This window comes from Panthera uncia (genome assembly GCF_023721935.1).
Source record: "Panthera uncia isolate 11264 chromosome C1 unlocalized genomic scaffold, Puncia_PCG_1.0 HiC_scaffold_3, whole genome shotgun sequence".
Classification (NCBI taxonomy): domain Eukaryota; kingdom Metazoa; phylum Chordata; class Mammalia; order Carnivora; family Felidae; genus Panthera; species Panthera uncia.
Genome location: NW_026057584.1, coordinates 19,430,417 through 19,450,771, shown reverse-complemented (window position 1 = coordinate 19,450,771; position 20,355 = coordinate 19,430,417). Strand labels below are relative to the sequence as shown.

Below are 20,355 nucleotides of genomic sequence, written 5' to 3'. Positions count from 1 at the left end.
TTGCCAGCTGGGTGGAGCTCACACCACCGGTGGGTCCCATTTCCTACAGAGGAAAATCCTCCAAAAAGCTCCTTCTGTCTGCCTGGCCACTGCCCTGCCGGGCCACCTCTACCCTCTCAGTTGTCGTCCTTGGCTGGGCAGAGCAGGACTGCCGCAGCCTGGTGGATTCTGAGCTTCCAGTATTTTCAAGAATTACCAGGCAGGCTACACCCCCCAGAAGTCATCTTTGGCATCCCTCTGTCACCCCACAGGAGGCTGCTGCATAATAGGGAACCCTCTTCTGTCACACCTCCGGACCTCTTTCAGCCCCTGTTCACCCAGACTCAGACCCTTCATTGCCAGTATGTTCGTCCCCTTATCCTAGTTGAAGGAATCCGCTGCCATAAGAGATGGAAAGCAAAGACGGAGGGGCAGGTAAGGATTAAGGAACGTCAGCAAGATCAGATATTTAGAAGGAAGCACAAAGGTCCAGGGACAAAGATGGGTGACGAGTTACACTGTGAGACCTTGGCAAAGTCATCCAACCTCTGGATGCTTCAGTTTGCTTATTTGTAACAAGGAGATCTTTCAGCCTGCTTTATGCGGTGATGGAATTAAAAGAATAAAATCGGACAATGCACTGAAGTGCTTTCTAAAGCCTGAAGCACTGTACAAACATCCATTGTTATTAAGAGAAGCAGGTGCAGAAAGCAGGAGAGAAAGGGAGTAGACAGGGAGGAGGGAGGAAACAAAGGTTCTGGAGTTAAGGGTGGAAAAGCTCTGCTCTAGACGAAGAGAACAAGGAGGGAGATGGAGGGAGGAGCAGAAACCCACTGCCCCCACCTGAAGAAGGCAAGGCTGGGAGAGTCAGAAAAGCAGAAGGCACCTGGAGGGGCAGGACCGTCCACCTGCACCCATTGCGAGCCGGGCCGTTGGCACCTCTGCTACGAGGGCACTCCCCCTCCCCCACCCCCACCCCCGGAGTTCACACACAGATGGGGAGATGCCCCCAGCAAGGCCATGTACCCTGCTTGAGCAAGGTCACTCCGGAAGAAGTGGATTCCCTTGCAGACCTGCCTGCTCCAGGGGCACCCTTCCCCAAAACAACAGTTGGCTCTTGGAGCTACCAACTGATAATAATCAATTACTCTGCTCTTGAGCACCTGCCTTATGTCAGGCACTGGACTGCGCGCTTCACACGCATTATCCCATTTTATCCTCATAACAACCTTTTCTTACCCCATACCCTTGAGAATAAAACAGAGGCTCCGGGAGGTTAGATGCCTTGCCCAAGGTCACTCAGTAAATAAAGAAGCAGAGCATGAGATGTACTGGATCCTGGGCCTCAACTGCCCAGTACTTCTTTTTGAGACATCCTCCCTCCTGCTTCCATTCAAGGAACTCCTTCCTGAAAGATCAGGTGTGAACGGCAAAGGTGGGGTGAGAGGGCAGGGAGGATGTAAGTAATGATGGGGGACAATGCAGAGATGGGCTGTGTAACGGGTAAGGCAGGGCATTTCCACCTCCAGAGAGCTGAGCCCATCTGACAGAACAGCTGCTCTCCCAAGTATTCCATCATAATCCATTACTCCAAGAAGCCAACTCGTGATCCATCACTCCTCGGTCCAGGCCCGAGAGGATGCAGCAGGGCTCCAGCCAACCTGGCCAACCAGGACCCAGCAGTCCCTCTGACCTTCTTGCCTCAGTTTTCCTCTCCCACCAAGACCAGCCCTGAAACACTGATGGGGAAACTGAGGGCCAAAGTGCCACCTGGCCAATAAAGAGAGTGGGATAGTCTCGCAGGAGATTCCAGGCCCAAGGAAACCCTGACCTCCAACCTCATCCCCACTTCTACCTACCCCGTTTTCCCGCCCTCGGGCTCTTTTGACTGTGGCCCCCATCCCGAGTTTTTCCAGATTGCCCCAATTGGGCCAACCAGGGCTCTGCGCGGCCCATGGGATAACTGAAACGCGTCGTCCTCCTCCTCCTCCTCCACTCCCACAAGCACACCCCCCCCCCAACCAAGGGAAATGCCTTCAGAAGCCCCTCCCTCGGAGCTTGGTCCCCGCCAGCCACGTTCAGGAGCTGCGGAGACCCCGCGCGCGGCCCCCATCCAGAGCCCCCTCCCCCGCCCCCGCCCCCCTCCCGCCAGTCCCGGCCCTCGCCTTCACCTTGACCCGGGCCGCTCCCGGCCCCAAAGCTTAGCATAAACAAAGAGCAGGGCAGGGGACGACCCGCGCACCGCCCCCGGCCCGCCGGCGCCCCGGGCGCCCCCCGTGCCCCCGCTCCCGTCCCAGAACCCGAACCAGTCCCGTCCCCGAGCCCCCTGCAGATCCAGGCGGCCCGCGGCCCCTTACCTTGGCCTGGCATTTCCGATGACAGGAGAAGCTGCAGACTGTGAGAGGGCGAGACACAGAAAGAAAGTTTAGCCGCGAGGTATGAAATGGAAACTCCGGCGAATCTCCTCCCACCCCCGCCCGCACTCCGCGCTTGGGAGGGAAGGAGGGAAGGAGGGAAGGAGGGACGGAGGGAAGGAGGGAAGGAGGGACGCAGGGAGGAGGCGGCGGAGGGGGGCCGCTGCCGCAGCTCCCCGGGGCCCGCGGGGTGGGAACGCCGGGGACTGCGGACCCTCCGGCCGGGAGGCACCGAGCCCCCATCACCAGAGCCCCTGGGGCAGGCCTGCGAAGGTGGGAGGAACAGGAGGAGGGGAGGGGGGGACAGACTCCCCCGCTGGATCCCTGCCAGGGGCAGAGGTGGCCCGGACCCAGGCCCCATGCCAGCCGCGCCAAGGAATAACGGGGGCCTTCTCCCCTTACACACACACACACACACACACACACACACACACACACACACGTGTGCGCGCGCGCGCGCGCGCGCGCCAGGAAGGCAGTTGGCACCCCAGGAACCACAATCGCACTCACTCTCCCCCAGAGAGGGACACACGGACCCGATTTACAGTCCAGGAGAAGACCGGTGCACACATACATTCGCATTTACACCCATACACACACAGACTCACCCATAACCACTTATACCCGTACACTCAGCCAGACTTGCAAACATAACCATATGTACACATATAGCCTCACACACACTCACACTCATGCCCAAGGGAAACCTCTGACTCAGGGACACCAACACACAGCCTGACACGGACGTGTAGACACAGACATATGGACAGATGCTCATACAGGCTCACAAACTTCTTGTCCATCATTTGAAACATACACACACACACACACACACACACACACACACACACACACAAAGGACTTAATTCTGCCCTCCCACTACCAGAAGCTGGAATCAAATTTCCTCTGGGGTTCCCTCCGTCTGGAATGTCCCAGCCCTGCCTGCCCCACCCACAGGGCCCTTCACCCTGGGGTTTGCTGGTCCCCTCCCACCAAGTCCCACAGATAGAGTGAGGGGTCTCCTGAGCTGAGCTCCTACACGGACTTGACCTTATTTGCTACCCACGACCTGCTGAGACAGTGGGTTAGCAGCACTGGTTAGAGAACAGGGGTCGGGGAGGCAGGGGAGCTGCTGCAACCCCAAATCCTTGGTAGCCACAGCCAACTGCCCTGACCTCTCGGATCCACAGTTCCTCTAATCCTTTTCTGTCTTTGAGCCAACTTGATTCTCAGCAGAATGCAAAAGGGGAGACTGAGGCACAGAGGAAGGCCCAGAGTTGCCAAAAGAGGCTCTGGGGCTCTCCATACCAAGGCTTCTGATTGGTCCGTGGGAGTGGAAGTCCAGAGGCACAATGGGTGGAGCCTAGGATTCAACCTTGGCTATTGGCCCTCCTCACCTGGGACCTTGTTCTCCCAGAACCTAGTCCTGGCCCCAGCTCAGGCGTGTGACTCAGCTGCTGTGCACAAGGCTTTCCTGACCCCACCAGCCACCCAGCCCAGCTCAGGGACTTCTCCGCCCCTGGCCACACCAAGACGTATCCACCCCTGGCCACCCAAAACAAGTCATGCCCATCTGCTAGCCTTTCTGCTTCTCTGTCTCCCCACTCTCACTACCCCAGCGTGGCAACTCCCCTTCAGACTCCCCAGCCCCACCTCCACACCTTCTTTTCTGGCCTCAGAATATGGAATTGAGAAAGCCTCAGGCTGAGTGTGGCCTGAGCTCTGAAGGCCTTTCCAGCCAGACCGGCCCCCCACTGGGCCACTACCTCCAGCCTGAAGGAGCTTTCCCCTTCCTCTGCTAATCAAATCCCAGGCCTTCAGGAAAAAGTCCTGGGCCCCTCATCTGGAGGCCTCCCTCACTGTTCCCTACCTCCTTGCAGGTATCACCAGAGAGAGCATGTTTCCCATCACTTCCTTGGTTCCTACAGCTGTGGGCTCCTTCAAAGGAAGGATCTCTCTCTCTCTCTCTCTTTCTCCCTCCCTCTCTCCCTCTCTCTCTCTCTCTCTCTCTCTCTCTCTCTCTCTCACACACACACACACACACACACACACACACACACACACATACACACACACTACACAGTGCCTGGTATACAGCAGAGGTTTAACAAATGATTGATGAGTTGGACCTGACTGAAGATCTCCCCTGGAATCTATGTACACCCCCATTTAATCATTCCCACCCCACTCTCAGCCTTTCCCTGAGCCATACTCTGCCCCCAACAGTTAACTATCCATTAAAATGGATCCCTAAGTATCCAATCTGGGCCTCCTGATCCCAGTCTAGATACCAACAGCCAGGATTCCATCTTCCTCCAGTATCATACTGCATACCTGACAGTTCACAGAATGCACCAAACTCTTGCCTGCCTCAGGACCTTTGCACTTGCTGTTCTGGCTGCCTGGAACACTCTCCCTCACCCCAGCCGTCTATTGTTCCCCAAGCCAAATCCTTCTCCTACTTCTAGAATCCACCGAAAGCCATCTATCTCCCCAAAGAGGCTTTTCTGACCACCCAAATTACATTAGGTACTTCCAATATTCTTTCTCAATGGTACCCTGATAATTTCCTTCTTAATACAGTTCACAGTCTGAAGTCAACGTGGGCAATTCCTGCTCATTTATGAATAGTGCATCTCCCTACACTAGACTCACCAGGACAAGGAGCATGCCTGTCTCATTCGCACCATATCCCCAGTAGCTAGAACGGTATCTGCTCCAGCCCACAACAGCAAACAGCAGCTTTGTGCAAATTAGAAAAAGGCTTACCCTCTGAGCAAACCAACCCCTTGGACACACAGCTGAGTAGAGTATCTTTGTGGAAATGGCAAGGAGGTGCCCCCTCTCCAGGCAGACCCCACTCTGTACCTGAGTGTGTGGTTTGGAAAGCAAAGAGTGGCTGCTTCCAGGGCTCCCTCGGGTAGGCACCCTTGGCAATGAACAGCCTGCATGACCATACAGGGCAGCCCTGCCTATCACACAGTGGGCAGACACTCCACAAATGCCCTTGAATGGAGGGCAGATGGAGAAATCATCGGGCAACTGCAGTACAGTGTTCTGAGGGCTCCCTGCGTGCTGGAATGCAGAGAACTTGCCCTTGGAAGCTCTACAGTGGGGAGCAAGGGAAGACCTCCCCCAACCCCCCAGAGCCCAGAAGACAAAAGCTCGGCAAACTCAACTCAAGTGGCAGGTTCCAAGCAGCTCTGCTGAGAGCTTTTGACACCTTAGGAGCACCTGCCCACCACTCCCCAAGGAGGCCCTCTTGCCCTGAGTGCCCTCCAGGGACTGTGCGCTCACAATCTTAGTCACCCCTTCTCAGCAACCCCCCACACACCCGGGGCAGTATTTCCTACTCTGACTTGCACATCCCCTCTGCTGTAATTTGAAACTTGAGCGTGACATTCTGCTGGCTTCTCACTTCCCAGATCAATGGCACCTCCCGGAACCCTCTCCCACAACGAACAGGGCTGCTTTATACACCCAACTGAATATCATCGAAAGGCTGCTGTGTGACCTCTGGGGCTCAGTCATCAAAGGCACTGTGGCTTCAGCCCTGGTCTCTTGGATCACTTGCTGGGGCAGAAGCGAGTCCCGATGCCACGAGGCGCTATAGACAGGGCCACGCGAGGAACGGCCACGGCCCCCTGCCACTGGCCTGCGCCCATTTGTCAGGCACAGGCCCAGGCCACCTGGCAAGTGGATCCTCCAGGCCCTGTCTGTCAGGCCCTCCGATGACTACCACCCTGGCCGCAGCTTCATGAGGGACCCAGGGTCCAAACCACCCAGCTAAGTCACACGGGAACCCCTGACCCTCAGAAACTCTGTGACATAATAATTGCATATTTATTGTAAATTGCTAAGTCGGGGGATGATGTGTTAAGTAGCTACAGATAAACAACACAGAAACCAGGGCACAGGATCCCTCAGAAAGCAAGAGGCTAAAGGCTGTTGCTGGGAATTGAGGCCAGAGGCCATCTCCTCAGTCCTGCCTTGCGTCCTGGGACCAGCATGCTCCTCCCCGTGACCCCTTCTCCCCTCTCCTTACCCTACAATACGATTAGTCATCCTGTCCCAGAAAGTAACTCCAAAGAGGCAGTTGGGTCCCCCTTTTCCTGCCAGCCCCCCACCACTGCACCAGTTCGGGCCAATTATCCTTCCCTGGGCCCCGTCTCCCCTCCAGCCTTGTCCCCCTTCAATCCACAGAACCACAGGCCATTCTCGAGTGCAAACCAATCGCATTTATACTCCTTCTTAGAAACACCTGGTCCAGCACCTCAGCACGCTTATAAGGCCCCGCACAGGCAGGTCTTGTCTTCGCCTCCAGCCACTGCCCCAAAAGAGATCTGTTGCTGCCACAGTGAACTCCCCCAAAGGACATTGAGGCTAGTAGGCCTGAAATGGTGAACTCATATACATCCTCTGAGGCCCAGTTCAAAACGCCCCTCCCTAGATGATCAGGCACTCAAAGGCTCCTCCTCTGTGCTCCCAGGCAGGTCCTGTTCAACTTGGCAGCTTGGTATCCTGCCCCTTCTCCTAGCACAGGGTCTGACATACAGATGGGGCTCAACACACGTGGAGTACACTTAAAACTGGAAAAATTCTCCCCAGCTCAAACCACTGGGACTGGGGCTGATGTTCCGGGGCAATGAAACAGACACAAGAGAGGGTAGGTGAGCCCTACTTTTCAGCTCAGCTCCTGCTGGGAAAGGGCAAATAGCGACCGTGGTCAGTGCTTTCCGGGTGTGTCAGTACAAATACTACCTACGATCCAACCTGGTCCAGCTCTCCATCTACCCACTTACCTACCTGGCTGTGTGTAGACTGGCTCTCAGCTCAGATGTAGGTCATGCTCTGTGACCTGGGACAAGTTACTTAACCACTCTGAGCCTTAATTTCCTCATCTATAAAATGGGGGCAATAACCGTATCTACTTTACAGGGTTGTTATGGGAATTAACTGACTCCCTATATGCGGGCGACCCACAGCATAGCAGCTTTTCATCCCTGCTGTTATTATACTGGAGAGCCCCCAACTCCTAGTCAGGAGGCCCGGCTTCCGGTCCCAACTGCCATCATATAGTTGTGTGACGTGAGGCAAGTAAGTCATTCCCACTCTCTGGTCCCCACCACGCCCTGCTGACTCACACTCATTTGCCTACATTACCCCTGAAGTTCCCTACATCACTGAGCCCTGGAACAGATGGTCCTCAAGCCCTCTTCCAGCTGTGACAGTCTGGGTTACCCACCGGTCTCCCCACCAGTCACCACCTGTCTCTTCCTCCCTCCAGCGAACAGCGAAGAAAGCGGGGGAAGCCCAGGTTCCAACCCTGCGCACATCCCACACACTGGAGGAAACACCCAGCCTGTGATTGACATGGATGCCCACTCCACACTGTACCACACCTCACTGAGGGTCAAGGGCAGGAATACGCCACCCTTCCCGTCCTGATGTCCTCTACGCTTGAGTCCTTCCCAGATGCACATCTCAGGATCAACCCCACCTGAGCGAACCGTGGCCCTCCCCAGCTCCCACAGAAGACAGTGGCCTCTGAAGCCAGTGACTCTGCAAGATGAAGCCCCCTGGGGAGTGATCCCATCAAACCAAAGCTCCGTGCAGCCCCGAGAGTCCCATCTCTGCCCATGGGTGTCAACAGTGACCCCCACACAGCAGGGCACCTCCCCTGCCTTCCAGGCTCCTGATACACCAGCTGGTGGCCTAAGAGGGAGCTGAGAGCCCCATAGTGTAGAGGGGTCCATAGGTTACCTTCTGGGGTGGAAAATTGCACCCCCAACCCCAGCCCTCAGCCAGCTCCCGCCTCACTGGCTCACTGGGCTGCCAGGACTCTGTCCTGAGGTGGCTTCCTGCCTCTCAGGAACACAGGAAGCCAACATTGTTGGGATCTAAATGGCCTTTTCCTCCTGGCCTCGGCTTGGAAAATGAACACATAGCCTCAGTGTGCACCTGACCCCAGCAATAACCGCCCACACCCCCAGTGGGCCTCAGCTTCTTCCCCAGCTGACAGAGTGACTAGCCCAGCCACCCACCTGCCCACCCAGCCTAACAGCCCTTCCCTGCTCTGCTGATCTCCATGGCCTTGGGCAGGCCATGGTACTCAAACAGTTGTTCAACATTATTCTAGTTGTTTCTATGAAGGGGTTTTTTTATGGATAAGAGTAACATTTAAATCAGGAGACTTTGAGTAAAGCACATTAACTTCCATAATGTGGGTGGGCCTCATCCAATCAGTTGAAGGCCTGAATAAAACAAAGACCTCCCCAAGCAGGAAGAAATTCTGCCAACAGACTAGTTTAGAACTTGAACTGCAATTCCCTGGGTCTCCAGCCTGATGACCTACTCTGCAGATTTTGGACTTGCCAAGTCTCTGTAACTGCATGAGCCAATTTCTTAAAACAAATTACCTACCTATCTCTATCCATCCATCAACTACCTACCTACCCATCCATCCATCTATACACACATCCTGTTGGTTCTGTTTCTCTGGAGAACCCCAACTAATGCAAGGGATGGTCAGAGGTACGGGCGCCATGAGACTTTGAAGTTGAGCGAGAAGAAACTTCTAGATCATCCCGTCCAGTGCTTTTGAAACTTTCATGCACATGGACTCCTATGATATTGGCTACCATCATGCGCATGGACTCCTTTGATATTGGTTACCATTCAGGAATGCTCATTCTGTACCAGGCTCTGTTCTGAGCCCTTTATGTGTACATATGATCTCATTTCATCCCCAAAGTAAGTCAAGGAGAGAGGTGTGTGATGTGTGTCATTTGAAAAGAGAGGTAACTGAGGCTCAGAGGGGTTATGCGACCTGGCTAAGTTCTCACTTGTAAGCGGCAGAGCTGGGATATGAATTCAGGACACCTGGGCTAAGTACAAAACCACCATCCATTCTGCCTCCTGATACATTTAATTCCCACAACCAGAGCTTTTCTGATTCAAATGGGCAGGGGCTCCAGAGTCTCAGCCCCTCAAGCCTTCCCTTGGATTTGTCCTTTTTCCTACCTTCTCAGGCCCCTAAAGTATCTCAAAAAAAAAAAAAAAAATCCAGTTCCTTTGGAGAACAGTTTAGAACCTCTAATCCAGTCCAATCCCTCTTTTAGAGAAAGGGGAAAGTCAGGCCCAGAGAGGTTAAGTGTCTCACCCAAGCTCACACAGCCAGAGCATAGCAAGCCACGACAAGAACCTGGGGTCTTTCTACCCTACCAGGCTGCCTCCAATGATTCCAAAGAGGTCCTCAGAAACAGGGTGAAAGCTGTCATTGTCAGTGAAATAACAGAGGAGAACGAGCTCCCTGAAACAAGTTTTCCCCAAATCCAACCAGTAAGGGCTTCTGAGTAGGCCTGTCCCACTGAGAGGTGAATTGTCTTCCCCGGGTACATCCCACTCTGGGGAGGCAGCAGGCACCTCCCCTGCCTTCCAGGCTGGTCAGTGGCATTGAGAAAGGAGGTAGTCTAAAACTAGGCCCACACCGAGGCCCAGATGGCAATCCTTGGGCTCTGGAGCCGGCATTTTGGTCTCTCCTCTCAGCTTTCAGCCTAGCAGAAGGCTAGAGCCCTTTAGCAAGGCCCTAGACTCCCTAAAGCACTGCCCCCAAGGACCTGGGGGAAACCCACCATTTGACCTGAGGAACTCATAAACATCCCTCCAGACCCAGCCTCCTTCTGCCTTCCCTGATGAAGCCTAACAGGAAAATCTCTGCTAAGTCAGAGACAACCTTTCTCATACACCTCTGTGTCAGCTTGGCCACATGTTCTGTGATTGTCTGATGGCATGTCTGTCTTCCCAGGTCAGGGGCTGGGTTTCGGCACCAGTACCTGGTACAGCGTCCAGCCCAGAGGGCCCTTAGTTCACGACTGCCAGGTGGATGTCCTTGTGTGTGCAGGAGGTGAGGTGGCAACCTACACTGGGAGACTTATCTAGCCTTTACAGACTCCAACAGAGGAGTTTTCCAGGCCCTCCCACTGGCCGGGGCTCAGGGAGCATTCTTGGTCCAGCCCCTTCTCTACAGTTGAGGAAACTGAGTCCTGAGTGGTGACGTGATCTATCTGAGGTCATACAGCCTGTGAGTGGCAGGGCCAGACAGAGTGCCTGGACCGCTAACAAAGGCCTGGGGCCTCTTCTCCTCCCATTGTCTCATCCATCTGTCTCCCTCACAGGGAGCCTTAGTCCAGAACACTGGTATTCATTTTACAGCCACACACAGAACCTCAGTGTTCCTCGCAGTAACCACCCCCCCCCAGAGACCCAGGACAGGGTTTATTACTAACCCCATGGTACACAGGAGGAAACAGGCTCAGGGAAGGAAAAGACTGGTGACAGTCTCACAGTGACCTCTCTGCGTGTATATCAGTCATACTTATGCCCAAATGTCCTGCCACCTTCGTTCTTTGCCTGCATTGTCCATCTTTGAGTCTCCCCGTCCAGAACTAGACCCTAGGTTCCCTGACTCCTTTCCCCATCCCCATCATCGACCCCAACCCCTTCAGCCATAGTACATTAAACAGTGAAATGCGGAAGGCAGGGAGCAGAAGACTGGTCCAAGCTATAGAGCGAATCAGCCAGAGGGAGACAGGACAAATGCCCCCATTTCTCTAGATCTAGGAAAGTGCCCTCACTTTCCATGCCTGCACTTGGAGTGCCCTCAGCACTGCAAGGAGACTGAATTCAGAGCCTTGATGTTCCATGCACCCCTCCACACTCATCACCCTCAGCCACTAATCCAGAGAATGACCATGTTGTGACCCCAGACTCAAAGACCAAAAAAGGAACCAGAGAGCACCACAAACCCTTCGGTTTGGGCTTGGTGAACAAAACATGACCTGGGTGTTAGTCCACAATCACCCCCTTAGCCGGGGAACAACCTGTACAACCATAGCTGGTGGCCGTGGATGGATGGGTGGGTGGGTGGATAAGGGGGTCTGTCCACCTTGTGCCACCTTCTGCTTCCAAAACACAGAGAGTTGGCCCACTCCTGTATCTCTCACCAGCAAGCCCAGTGGCTCCAACCCCGTCCCCAGGCCTGGTGACCCCAACCCTCTGCTGAGAATGCACATCGTAGTCTCCTGTAGAACTGGGAGTCTTCAATCCTCCCTTGCTGGGCCCAGCCCCAGCCCTTCCATGGCCCAGTCCTGACACCTGGTGGTGCCTCTGGGCTGCAGTCCTGGCTTTCTTCCCACTTCTCAGTAACTCATTCAGAGCTGCCAAACCAGCCTGGCAGCTCACTGGCCACCTGCCCTCCACTCTGGTTCACACTGGCAGGGCCAGGCTCCGAACCAGGTAAAACCCAGGTCTCACCTTGGCGGCCTTCCCTTCCCACAGGTTCACATCCCCTCCTCAACCCAGGCCTTCAAGCCAGGTCAACTGGGGAACTTAGGACTACAGACTATTACAGAATTTGCAGCCAGAGATATGCCAAGGTCAGACATTGAGTGCCAGACTTCCTTCTACCCCACCCCTGTTCTGCCTCCTATCAGAGGAGTGCTGGCGGTCTGGGGTGAAGGGAAGGCACACCAGGGAAGGAAGGAAGGAACTGGTGGGAGGTGGAGGGAATGGAGGCTCAGGGGCTAACTTCAGCGGGTCGGGTGGGGGCGGTGACGCAAGCAAAATGGAAAACGGCGCCCCCAGCAATCTCCTCCTGACTCTCCCGGCTCCCACCCTAACCCGACACCGTCCCAGCCGGACCTCTTGGGAGGAGGGTGACACCATGCGGCTTACTTTGGTACTGCAAAAGTCCCTGTGCCTCCTAAATTCCTTCCGGGCGTCCCAGCTCTTCAGTCAAGGACCATTAACCTCTGCCCTTTGCGCATAGCAGGACGTGCCTAGAATGCCTCCACGTGCACATTCACACACACTCACACATTCCCATCCACCCACTCCCCCCTCCAACATACTGCTGAAACTCCTTGTCTAGGAGGACTTCCCTCCCCCAGAGAGCACACCCTCGACAACCCCACTCGGACCCAGCCAGCTGTGTGCCTTGGCAAGAGACTTAACTACTCTGAGCCTTGGTTTCCTCATCTGTAAACTGAGGGCGACACTAGCACTTTCCGGAGGCTGCGAGCCCTGCAGGAGATCCATGTGAGTGCTTTCATACTAAGTGCTTTCGTGCTTGCTCCCTAGGCTCTGATGCCCAGCTTCCCAGCCCCGCCGAGACTGGCAGGGAGGGAGGGGAGAGTCCGGGTAGAGCCACGTGAGTGAAGACCCTCGGGCAAGAAGGAGCCCGGCCCCTCTGGCATGTTTGATATACTTGGCGTATTCCAGAACTGAGCGAGGTGCAGCCGGGGTGAGTATGGGCTTGGGGGACAGGGCGGATGGGTCAGAGAGCTGGCACGGGGTGGGTCCTGCTGGGCCTTGGAGGCACAGGAAGGAGTCAGTGCTTTGTCTTGAGCGTAGTGGGGGCTCCCAAACCTTTACCAGGGAGCTGACATAACCAGATCTACGTGGAGTCCCTCTCGGAGCCGGTGAGGATGGTAGATTGGAGAGGGCGGGCCAGGAAGCCAAGAGCTGAAGTCAGCCCTCCGGATGACAGGTGCTGCCAGCCTAATTGGAGAGGCTCAGTGATTCAAACTACACTGGGGGCCCTGGCGATTGATGGGAGGTGGGGGCGGGGGGGGCAGGAGAAGGAGGCATCTGGTAGGGCCGCTGGGCGGGGGGTGTCAGTCACCATCACTGAGACTGTGCGCGGGGCCCCCCTGCTGATTTTACTGTGTGATCTGGGGCAAGACACTGACCCCTCTGGCAACAGTCACAGCCAAATCCCAGGCCGTGTCAGAAGCACATGAGAACAGTGATTGAAAAAGCCCAGCAGCCGCCAGGCTCTCCCCCAAGTCGGATTCAGAGCCTCTTGCACTCCTCCCTAGCTTTGGCGTCTTCCTCAGTGCAGGCACACTTCCACACACCTCCCCCACACCGTCCACACGCCATCCACATGCGACACCCCTTCCACGTGCCTTCTTCATATCATCCACACGCATCCCGGCCATTCGCTCACAAGCCACAGGTCATGCCCGTGCCACCCACACCTGCCAGGTACCATCCACACACACCCACAAGCTTGCCATCTGGTGTGCGTAGCACATCTCCCCACAGGAGAACCAGGCACCAGGCTAGGACCCCGAGGACATCAGCCCCGGCCCCAGGCCACCTCGTTCCCACGACAGCCCCCCCCCCCCCCCCCCCCCCCCCCCCCCCCCCCCCCGGCCAGAGCCTGACCAGCTGCTCACCTTTGCAGGTGCAACCCTCCCGGGTGATGGCCTGTCGGCAGATACCACAGGGCTTCACCTTCTTGAAGGTCTTCACCTTGAAGTGGTGAGTCTTGGGGGCCTCCAGATCCTCCGGCTGTGGGGGGTGGGGGGAGAGGCACAGTGATCAGGCCTGGGCAGAAGGCCGGGGAAGGAGGCGGAGGGGACTAGGGGACAAGTGGGCAAGGACTGGGGAAAAGGAGAAGTGAGAGCCCCGTCAGGGGTGACAGGCCTGGGCCCATTTCTGGGAGGAGGTGCCCCAGGAGAGAGAAAGCTGAGTGTGACCCAGACTCCCACAATTAGCTGGGTCAGCCTACCGGGACACTGATTTTAAATGGATTGCTCAATACGGTTTTACACGCGCACACCGCACAACCACACCCCGGGAGGCTGTCTCATGGCCGACCCGGTCAATAGCCCCCTAAGGTAAGTACTGTGGCGACTCCTTTCACCAAAGATGCATTTTGCCGGAGCTCTAAGCTTCACTGTGAGGTTTCTGTCACTCAGGATTAATCCGTGGGGTTTATCCACACAGTCGCACGGAGCAGCAGCACCTCGTTTTCATCACCGTGTGTGAACACAGCTAATTCCTTTCCCTGTCCGTGTCCCCATGTCGCCAACGTGCCACGTCCCTCCGTTCTCTCTCACCCCCATCCCTACCACCTCCTGCCCCAGCCCGGGCTTCTTCCATCTTTATTTTTGGTTCTTTGCACTATGAAAATATTGGCATGTTAAACCTCCTTTTTATTTATTTTTTTTATTTTTTTTCACATTTATTTATTTTTGAGAGAGAGAGACAGAGTGTGAGTGGGGAAGGGGCAGAGGGAGAGGGAGACCCAGAATCCGAAGCAGGCTCCAGGCTCTGAGCTGTCAGCACAGAGCCCAACGCGGGGCTCAAACTCACGAACGGCTAGATCATAACCTGAGCCGAAGTCGGACACTTAACCGAGTGAACCACCCAGGTGCCCCTTTATTTATTTATCTATTTATTTATTTATTATTTATTTATTTATTTATTTATTTTTAAGTAGGTTCCACACCCAGCACGGAGCCCAACACGGGGCTTTAACTCACAACCCTGAGATCAAGACCAGAGCTAAAATCAAGAGTTGGATGTTTAACCAACTGAGCCACCCAGGCAGGTGCCCCTTAAACCTCCTTTTTAAAACGACAGCACCACACACATGCGATGAGAGGCAGGCTGACAGTCCAGCCTTCTCTGTGTCCGACTGGCTGTGAGCCCCGAGACAGTCACCAGCCGCCGCGGCCACAGGCCTCGGTTTCCTGCTCTGGATGGCATGAGGTTGGGCACCACACCCTCAAACTCTGACAGTCTGTCCTTCGTAACCACATATGGGAACACACTCTAAGCCACAAAACCCTGCACCCACACTGCCTAGGACCCCCTCCTCCCATCTGCAGCCCTCAGCCCAGGCCCAGGCTCAGGGAGCTTCCCGTGGATGCCCCGGGAAGCCATCCCTGCCCACGGGCGCCATGCCTCTCCAAGGCCCCTCACCCTGGTGTCCAACCTGATGCATTTCCCGGCTTTGGCAGCAGGGGCCGGCAGAACACAGACATCGGCAGCTCCCTCACCCTGCGCAGGGCTCCCTGACACCCCTCTGCACACACATGGCCACACACAGAGACACAACCTATAGCAGACCCTGAAGTCCCAGGGGAGGGTTCTTCTCTTCAAGGTCCCCCTCCTTGTGCCCTGCTCCAGAGCCTCCAAGCGCTGACACAGGGGCCGGAGGGGGCGACTTGTGTGTTCAGAGCATCCCGAAAGCTAGCAGGTCCAGGACTCCTCTCTGAAGACACTGCAGTGGTGAGTCCTGGGGGGCAGAGTGAGTCTGAGCCGCGAGAGATGCAGAGAGAAAAAAACAGACAAAATGAGAGAGACACAGAAAGCCAGAGAGACAAAGAGGCAGAGAGATAGAGAGGGAAAGAGAGAGACAGAGACAGAAACTCAGAGTTGGAGAGACCGAGAGACAAAGATAAAGACAGAGAAACTGAGAAAGACAGAGAAAGACACCAGAGAGTCAGAGAGGAAGAAGACAGAGATAAGGCAGAGACAAAGGCAGAGATGAACAAGCACACATGGAGAATAAGAGAAATTAGATAGAAACACACAGAGACTGTAAAGGGAACCAGAGAATCAAAGGGGCAGACAGACAAAGGGACACAGGAGCCAGCTTGAATGGGCCCCCAAACGCTAACTCTGGGAAGACTTGAGCATCACAATACAGAACCATAGCAGTGGCCTAAATGAGCCCATGCTGATATGCAAAATACGTGAAAAAATTCACAGTGTGATGAGAAACGGAATACTTACAAATCTCAAAGCACCTCACCACACCACACTTTTATAAATTACAAAGGGAAAAAAGTCACTTTTCCCGGCAGACTCCACATTAATCAAATGATCAAAGCGAACATCACCAGTAATGGGAAGACTGGAAATCGTGCACCATGGCGGACACACACTGAGAACAGAACATCACTTCTGCCACTTCCCTGCCGAAGAGACACAAGCTGAATCTAATCGTGAAGAAACATCAGGCCAACGCAAATCGAGGCACAGTCTACCAATTAAATGGCTTATAATCATCAAAAGTGACAAGGTCACAAAAATCAAGGAAAGATGGAGGAGATTTCCAGACTGATGGAGTCTAAAGAGATAATGATTGCCAAAAGCAGTGGCTGATTCTGAACTGGATTTTTCCCATGCCCATAAAGGACGTCAGTGGGACAACTGGCCACACTTCGGTGGGGTCTGAGGAGGACACAGTAGTCATGTATTGATGTCAGGTCCCGGATGTTGATGGCTGTGTTGGGTTAGGTAGGAGAAAGTCCCTGTAGGAAAACCAGGAAAGCATTAAAGGGTGGCAGGGCATTGTGTCAGCAACTTACTCTCAAATAGCTCAAGAAAAAAAGTTCTTTGTACTGTATCTGCAACTATCTCAAGTTTGAGACTGTCTCAAAATTCAAAGAGACAGGCAGCTAGAGATGGCAGGGAGGCAGGATGGATCAGAGACAAAGCCCAGGGCAGAAGCGGCAAGGGCAGGGGGCAATGGAGCCAGAGTGGTGCCAGAAGCCCAGCAGTGCCCCCTAGTGGTTAAGCCCAGCAGCAGGGCCTGGGTTCTGATACTCCAGCGTGCTGGGTCCTAGGAGCTGTGCTTCCAGCTTCTGAGGATGGGGGCAGGACATGACAGGGCACTGTCCTGCTCTGGACCTCATTCAGTTGTCCCCCAGCCCGCAAGGAGGGTAGGTGAGCTCCCCCCATTCTGAGGTCTCACCTCCCCTGTTTTCCCATCTGAGCCCCTGGCTGGCAGCCTTCCAGACAATCTCTGTCATAGACATTCCAGGGAGGGGGCCCAGCCCAATGTCAGACGCAGCAGCACCCCCTGGGCTGGGGGGAGGAGCAGGAAGGGGACCCGGAGTTCAATTTAAGGCCTGTCTGGGGAGGCAGGCAGGAAGCCCTTAAGCCCAGTCTTTTCAGGCCTACTCTAGCCACCCCCTAAACCTGCCTCTCCTACCCCACTGAGTCAAGCAGGGCCCCCCATTCCGATTTATCCCCCAGACTTCTCCACCTATACCCCAAATTCAGCCCTTCCCCCAAAGCCGGCAGAAAGAGACCTTCTCCCCAAAGTATACTTGGAGCAGTGGAATCTCCCAAAAGAGGGTCCTGGCTGCCCAGTGAACAGATGGGGAGCAGGCGGAGCCTTCCAGACTGACAAGCAACCGCCCAGACTTCTCCCGTGGGCCCTGGGCTTGCCTGCTCTGCCTGCCCAAACTCATAAATGTGAGTTTACAAAATCTCTCCCCACACAGGCTTGGAGAACAGGAACAGGGTTTCAGATACACTTGGGGCCTCACTCGCGGCCTCTCTAAGCAGCCTGTGGGCGACGGCCCAGCACACTCCTGCCCCTCACCCCCACCCCATTCTGGCTCTCTGGCTCAAGGAGTGCTGGGATGGGAATCTAGAGACCTGCTGTCTAGGCTGGTGACCTTGAGAACATCAGTGACCTTCTCTGGTTCTCACAGTCCCCAGACAGAAGTGACGGGTTTGGACAAGATCCTCTGAGTATAGACAGAGCAGGGGAAACAATGGGCCCGTTTGAGATGAAGGGATTGGAGGAACGGAGGGCAGGACATGCTCATGGTGACACAGAGAGATGTCTCATGAGATATCACCCCTCTGTGAGAGTCTAGGGAACCCAGGTGGGAGTGAGGAGGCCAGCTTGGCCAACCCCAGGCAAGTGGCTCCAGGCTGTGACCTCCACTTTACAGTATCGGCTCACCGGCTATCCAATGGGTATCTGGCAGTTTCATTGAAAGGGTCACCCACAGAGGTATGAAGATTTCCCAGTTTGTTGGAGGAGAAAGTCTAGGGTGGGTGAACCTTATGTCTTCAAATATCTGAAGGAGGTGTCACGGTAAGAATGAACCAGACGTGATCTATGAAGTTACTGAAAACAAAACAAAACTCAGTGGGGGGCGGGCAGAAGTCACAAGGACACAAGATTAGACTCGAGGGGGTACGAGAACTTCCCGACGACCACATGTTAAAATCCAGACAAAGAAAAAACATGGGGGTCGGGTACCTTCACTGCCTTCCCCCAGAGTTACTCTGCAGATACAGGCAGAGGATGTGAACGAGCCCGTGAAGTGCAAATCTCTGTGCAGGGGTAACCACTTGTTGTGACAGTGCTCATCATTTTTCCTGACAGGTGGCAGACAGCCTCACAAAGCACTCCCCACCCTTCCTAGCTGGATTAGCTCCTGGAGGGCCTGGGGGAAACTAGGGGGACACAGAAGACACAACAGGAGCTCCCGAATCTCTCCAACACCCACTTCCCTCAAGAGCCAGAGCCCGGAAAAGGGAAGGGGTCCCAGCCCAGAAGTCATACTTCCCCACCCTCCGAGCCCAGAGTCCCCTGCCCCTGTGACAAGCCCACCCGTTATCAGAGGGCTTTCCTGGGCCTCAGGGGGATCCTCTCTTTCCCACCCTCCATTCAGCCAAGCCTGCCTGCCAGATACATCCCAGCCAGAGGGGCGGGGCACATCTGGCTGCGACAGATTTGGCGGGAGTCCTGGGCCCTGGGGTGGGAAAGGCTGATTGTTGGTTCCTCCCTGCCCCGTGGGGGCAGAGTGTGATGGCGTGGGGGTGGGGAGTGAAAGGGGATTGGCAGCCCTAGGGGTCCTCCAGCTCAGGAGTTCCTGCCCCCTCCAGAGAAACTTCCCCAGCCCTATCCCCACTAGGTTCCCTATGCCCTGAGGCTAGGAGCCCTGGAGGATGTGGCCAGAGGGCAGAAGTCTACGCGGCCAGTGAGCCTCAGGGAAGAGAGTCACCAAAAAGCAGGCCTAGGGCAGGCCTTGCCCTGCTTGCTGGCCATCCACCAGTCCACGTCTGGCAGTCTTGTGCTAGGCTGCCAGGCTGGCATCAGCTGTCATTTCTGTGGAGGAGACTCAGACTCCCCAAGGAGCATCTGGGAGACCCCGGTCACCTCAAGAGCAAACTTCCCCCAACCCCACTTCCTGTCACATACACACCAAAGTTCCTTACCCACCACCACCACCTGCAATCTGCTAGCCAGCTAATGGCCTGACAGTGTTCTTGGTCGCCAGGGTGGAAAACTCTGAGTCACCCCCCAACTCCTGGCCCTCCACCCTCCAATCCAACCAGCTGCCAGACTCTGAATTTTGCTTCCTGAACACTCTCAGCCCTCCTGTACTTTTTGATTCCAGGGCCGTTGCCCTATTGAAGGCCTTGTCACTTCAACCTACGGCTACCGCAACAGCCTTCTGGTCCCCTGACACCGGGCCCCTACTCCCCACATAGCCTCCATGCAGCCTCTAAGGAGCACAGCTCTATGAGGTCACTGATGCCCCCACTCCCCCCAGAATGCTTCCATGCCTACCCATGAATCCAAGATGAAACCCGGACTCCCTCAAGCCAGCCAGGGAAGCAGCCTTGGTCCGTAAGCAGCCCACCCCGCCATCTCAATCCCCACACCCCACTCCCCGACTCCCTGCCCTGCGTCCACCTCTGAGCCTCTGCTCTGCTGTTGCCTCCTCCCAAAATGCCCGTCCTCCCTTCTCAGCTGGCCAAGCTTCTAGGCTTCTGTCCTCATCCTGGAAGGCTTCATCCAAACCTCACCCCCTCAGGGAGATTTTCCCCATACCCTCCCCCACACACCACCGGCTCAGATTCAGTCTCTCCACTGCTGCCTTCTTTTGGTGTTTTGAAAAGCGTAAAAGCGCTGGAAAAGACGAGCATGCTTGTTCCGTGGCCGTGATTCACCGTTTGTTAATGATGTGCCACTTGGGTCCGCGCTCCCTCTCCGTCTCTGCCCCTACACAAGCTCCACTGAGTCTCACGCGCAGGAAGTTCCACACCAATGTGGTACTATTATCTAATATTGAATTCATATTCTCATTTCCCCTTTTGCCCCATTAACATCCCTCAGAGCTGGGCCGTTGGTTTTGTTTTTCTTTTGCACTCAGGATTCAGGCAGAGGCCTGTATTACATTTCGTTGCTAGGTTTCTTTCATCTTCTTTCATCTGGACCCATTACTCCTCCTTTTGATTTCCCTGTTTCGAAGACTCTAGGCTCTTTGGCAGGAGGTCCCTCAGGTTCCTCAGGATTCAATTCAGGCTAAGCACCGCCCCCCACCCGCCACCCAGGTATCCCTTCCTC

At 55.2% G+C, this 20,355-nt stretch overlaps 1 protein-coding gene across 3 annotated transcripts in view; it reads right to left on the bottom strand.

Annotated features, from left to right (window-relative positions):
* The window catches only part of TNS1 (tensin 1), a 225,563-nt gene that overhangs the window by 167,906 nt on the left and 37,302 nt on the right, over window positions 1–20,355 (bottom strand). For all 3 annotated transcript variants that reach the window (XM_049614914.1, XM_049614915.1, XM_049614916.1), the window contains exons 2-3: window positions 13,637–13,751; window positions 2,337–2,374 (exon numbers count right to left, since the gene is read on the bottom strand). In XM_049614914.1, coding sequence (XP_049470871.1) covers window positions 2,337–2,374; window positions 13,637–13,751 — 153 coding nt within the window. The remainder of the gene's footprint in view (window positions 1–2,336; window positions 2,375–13,636; window positions 13,752–20,355) is intronic.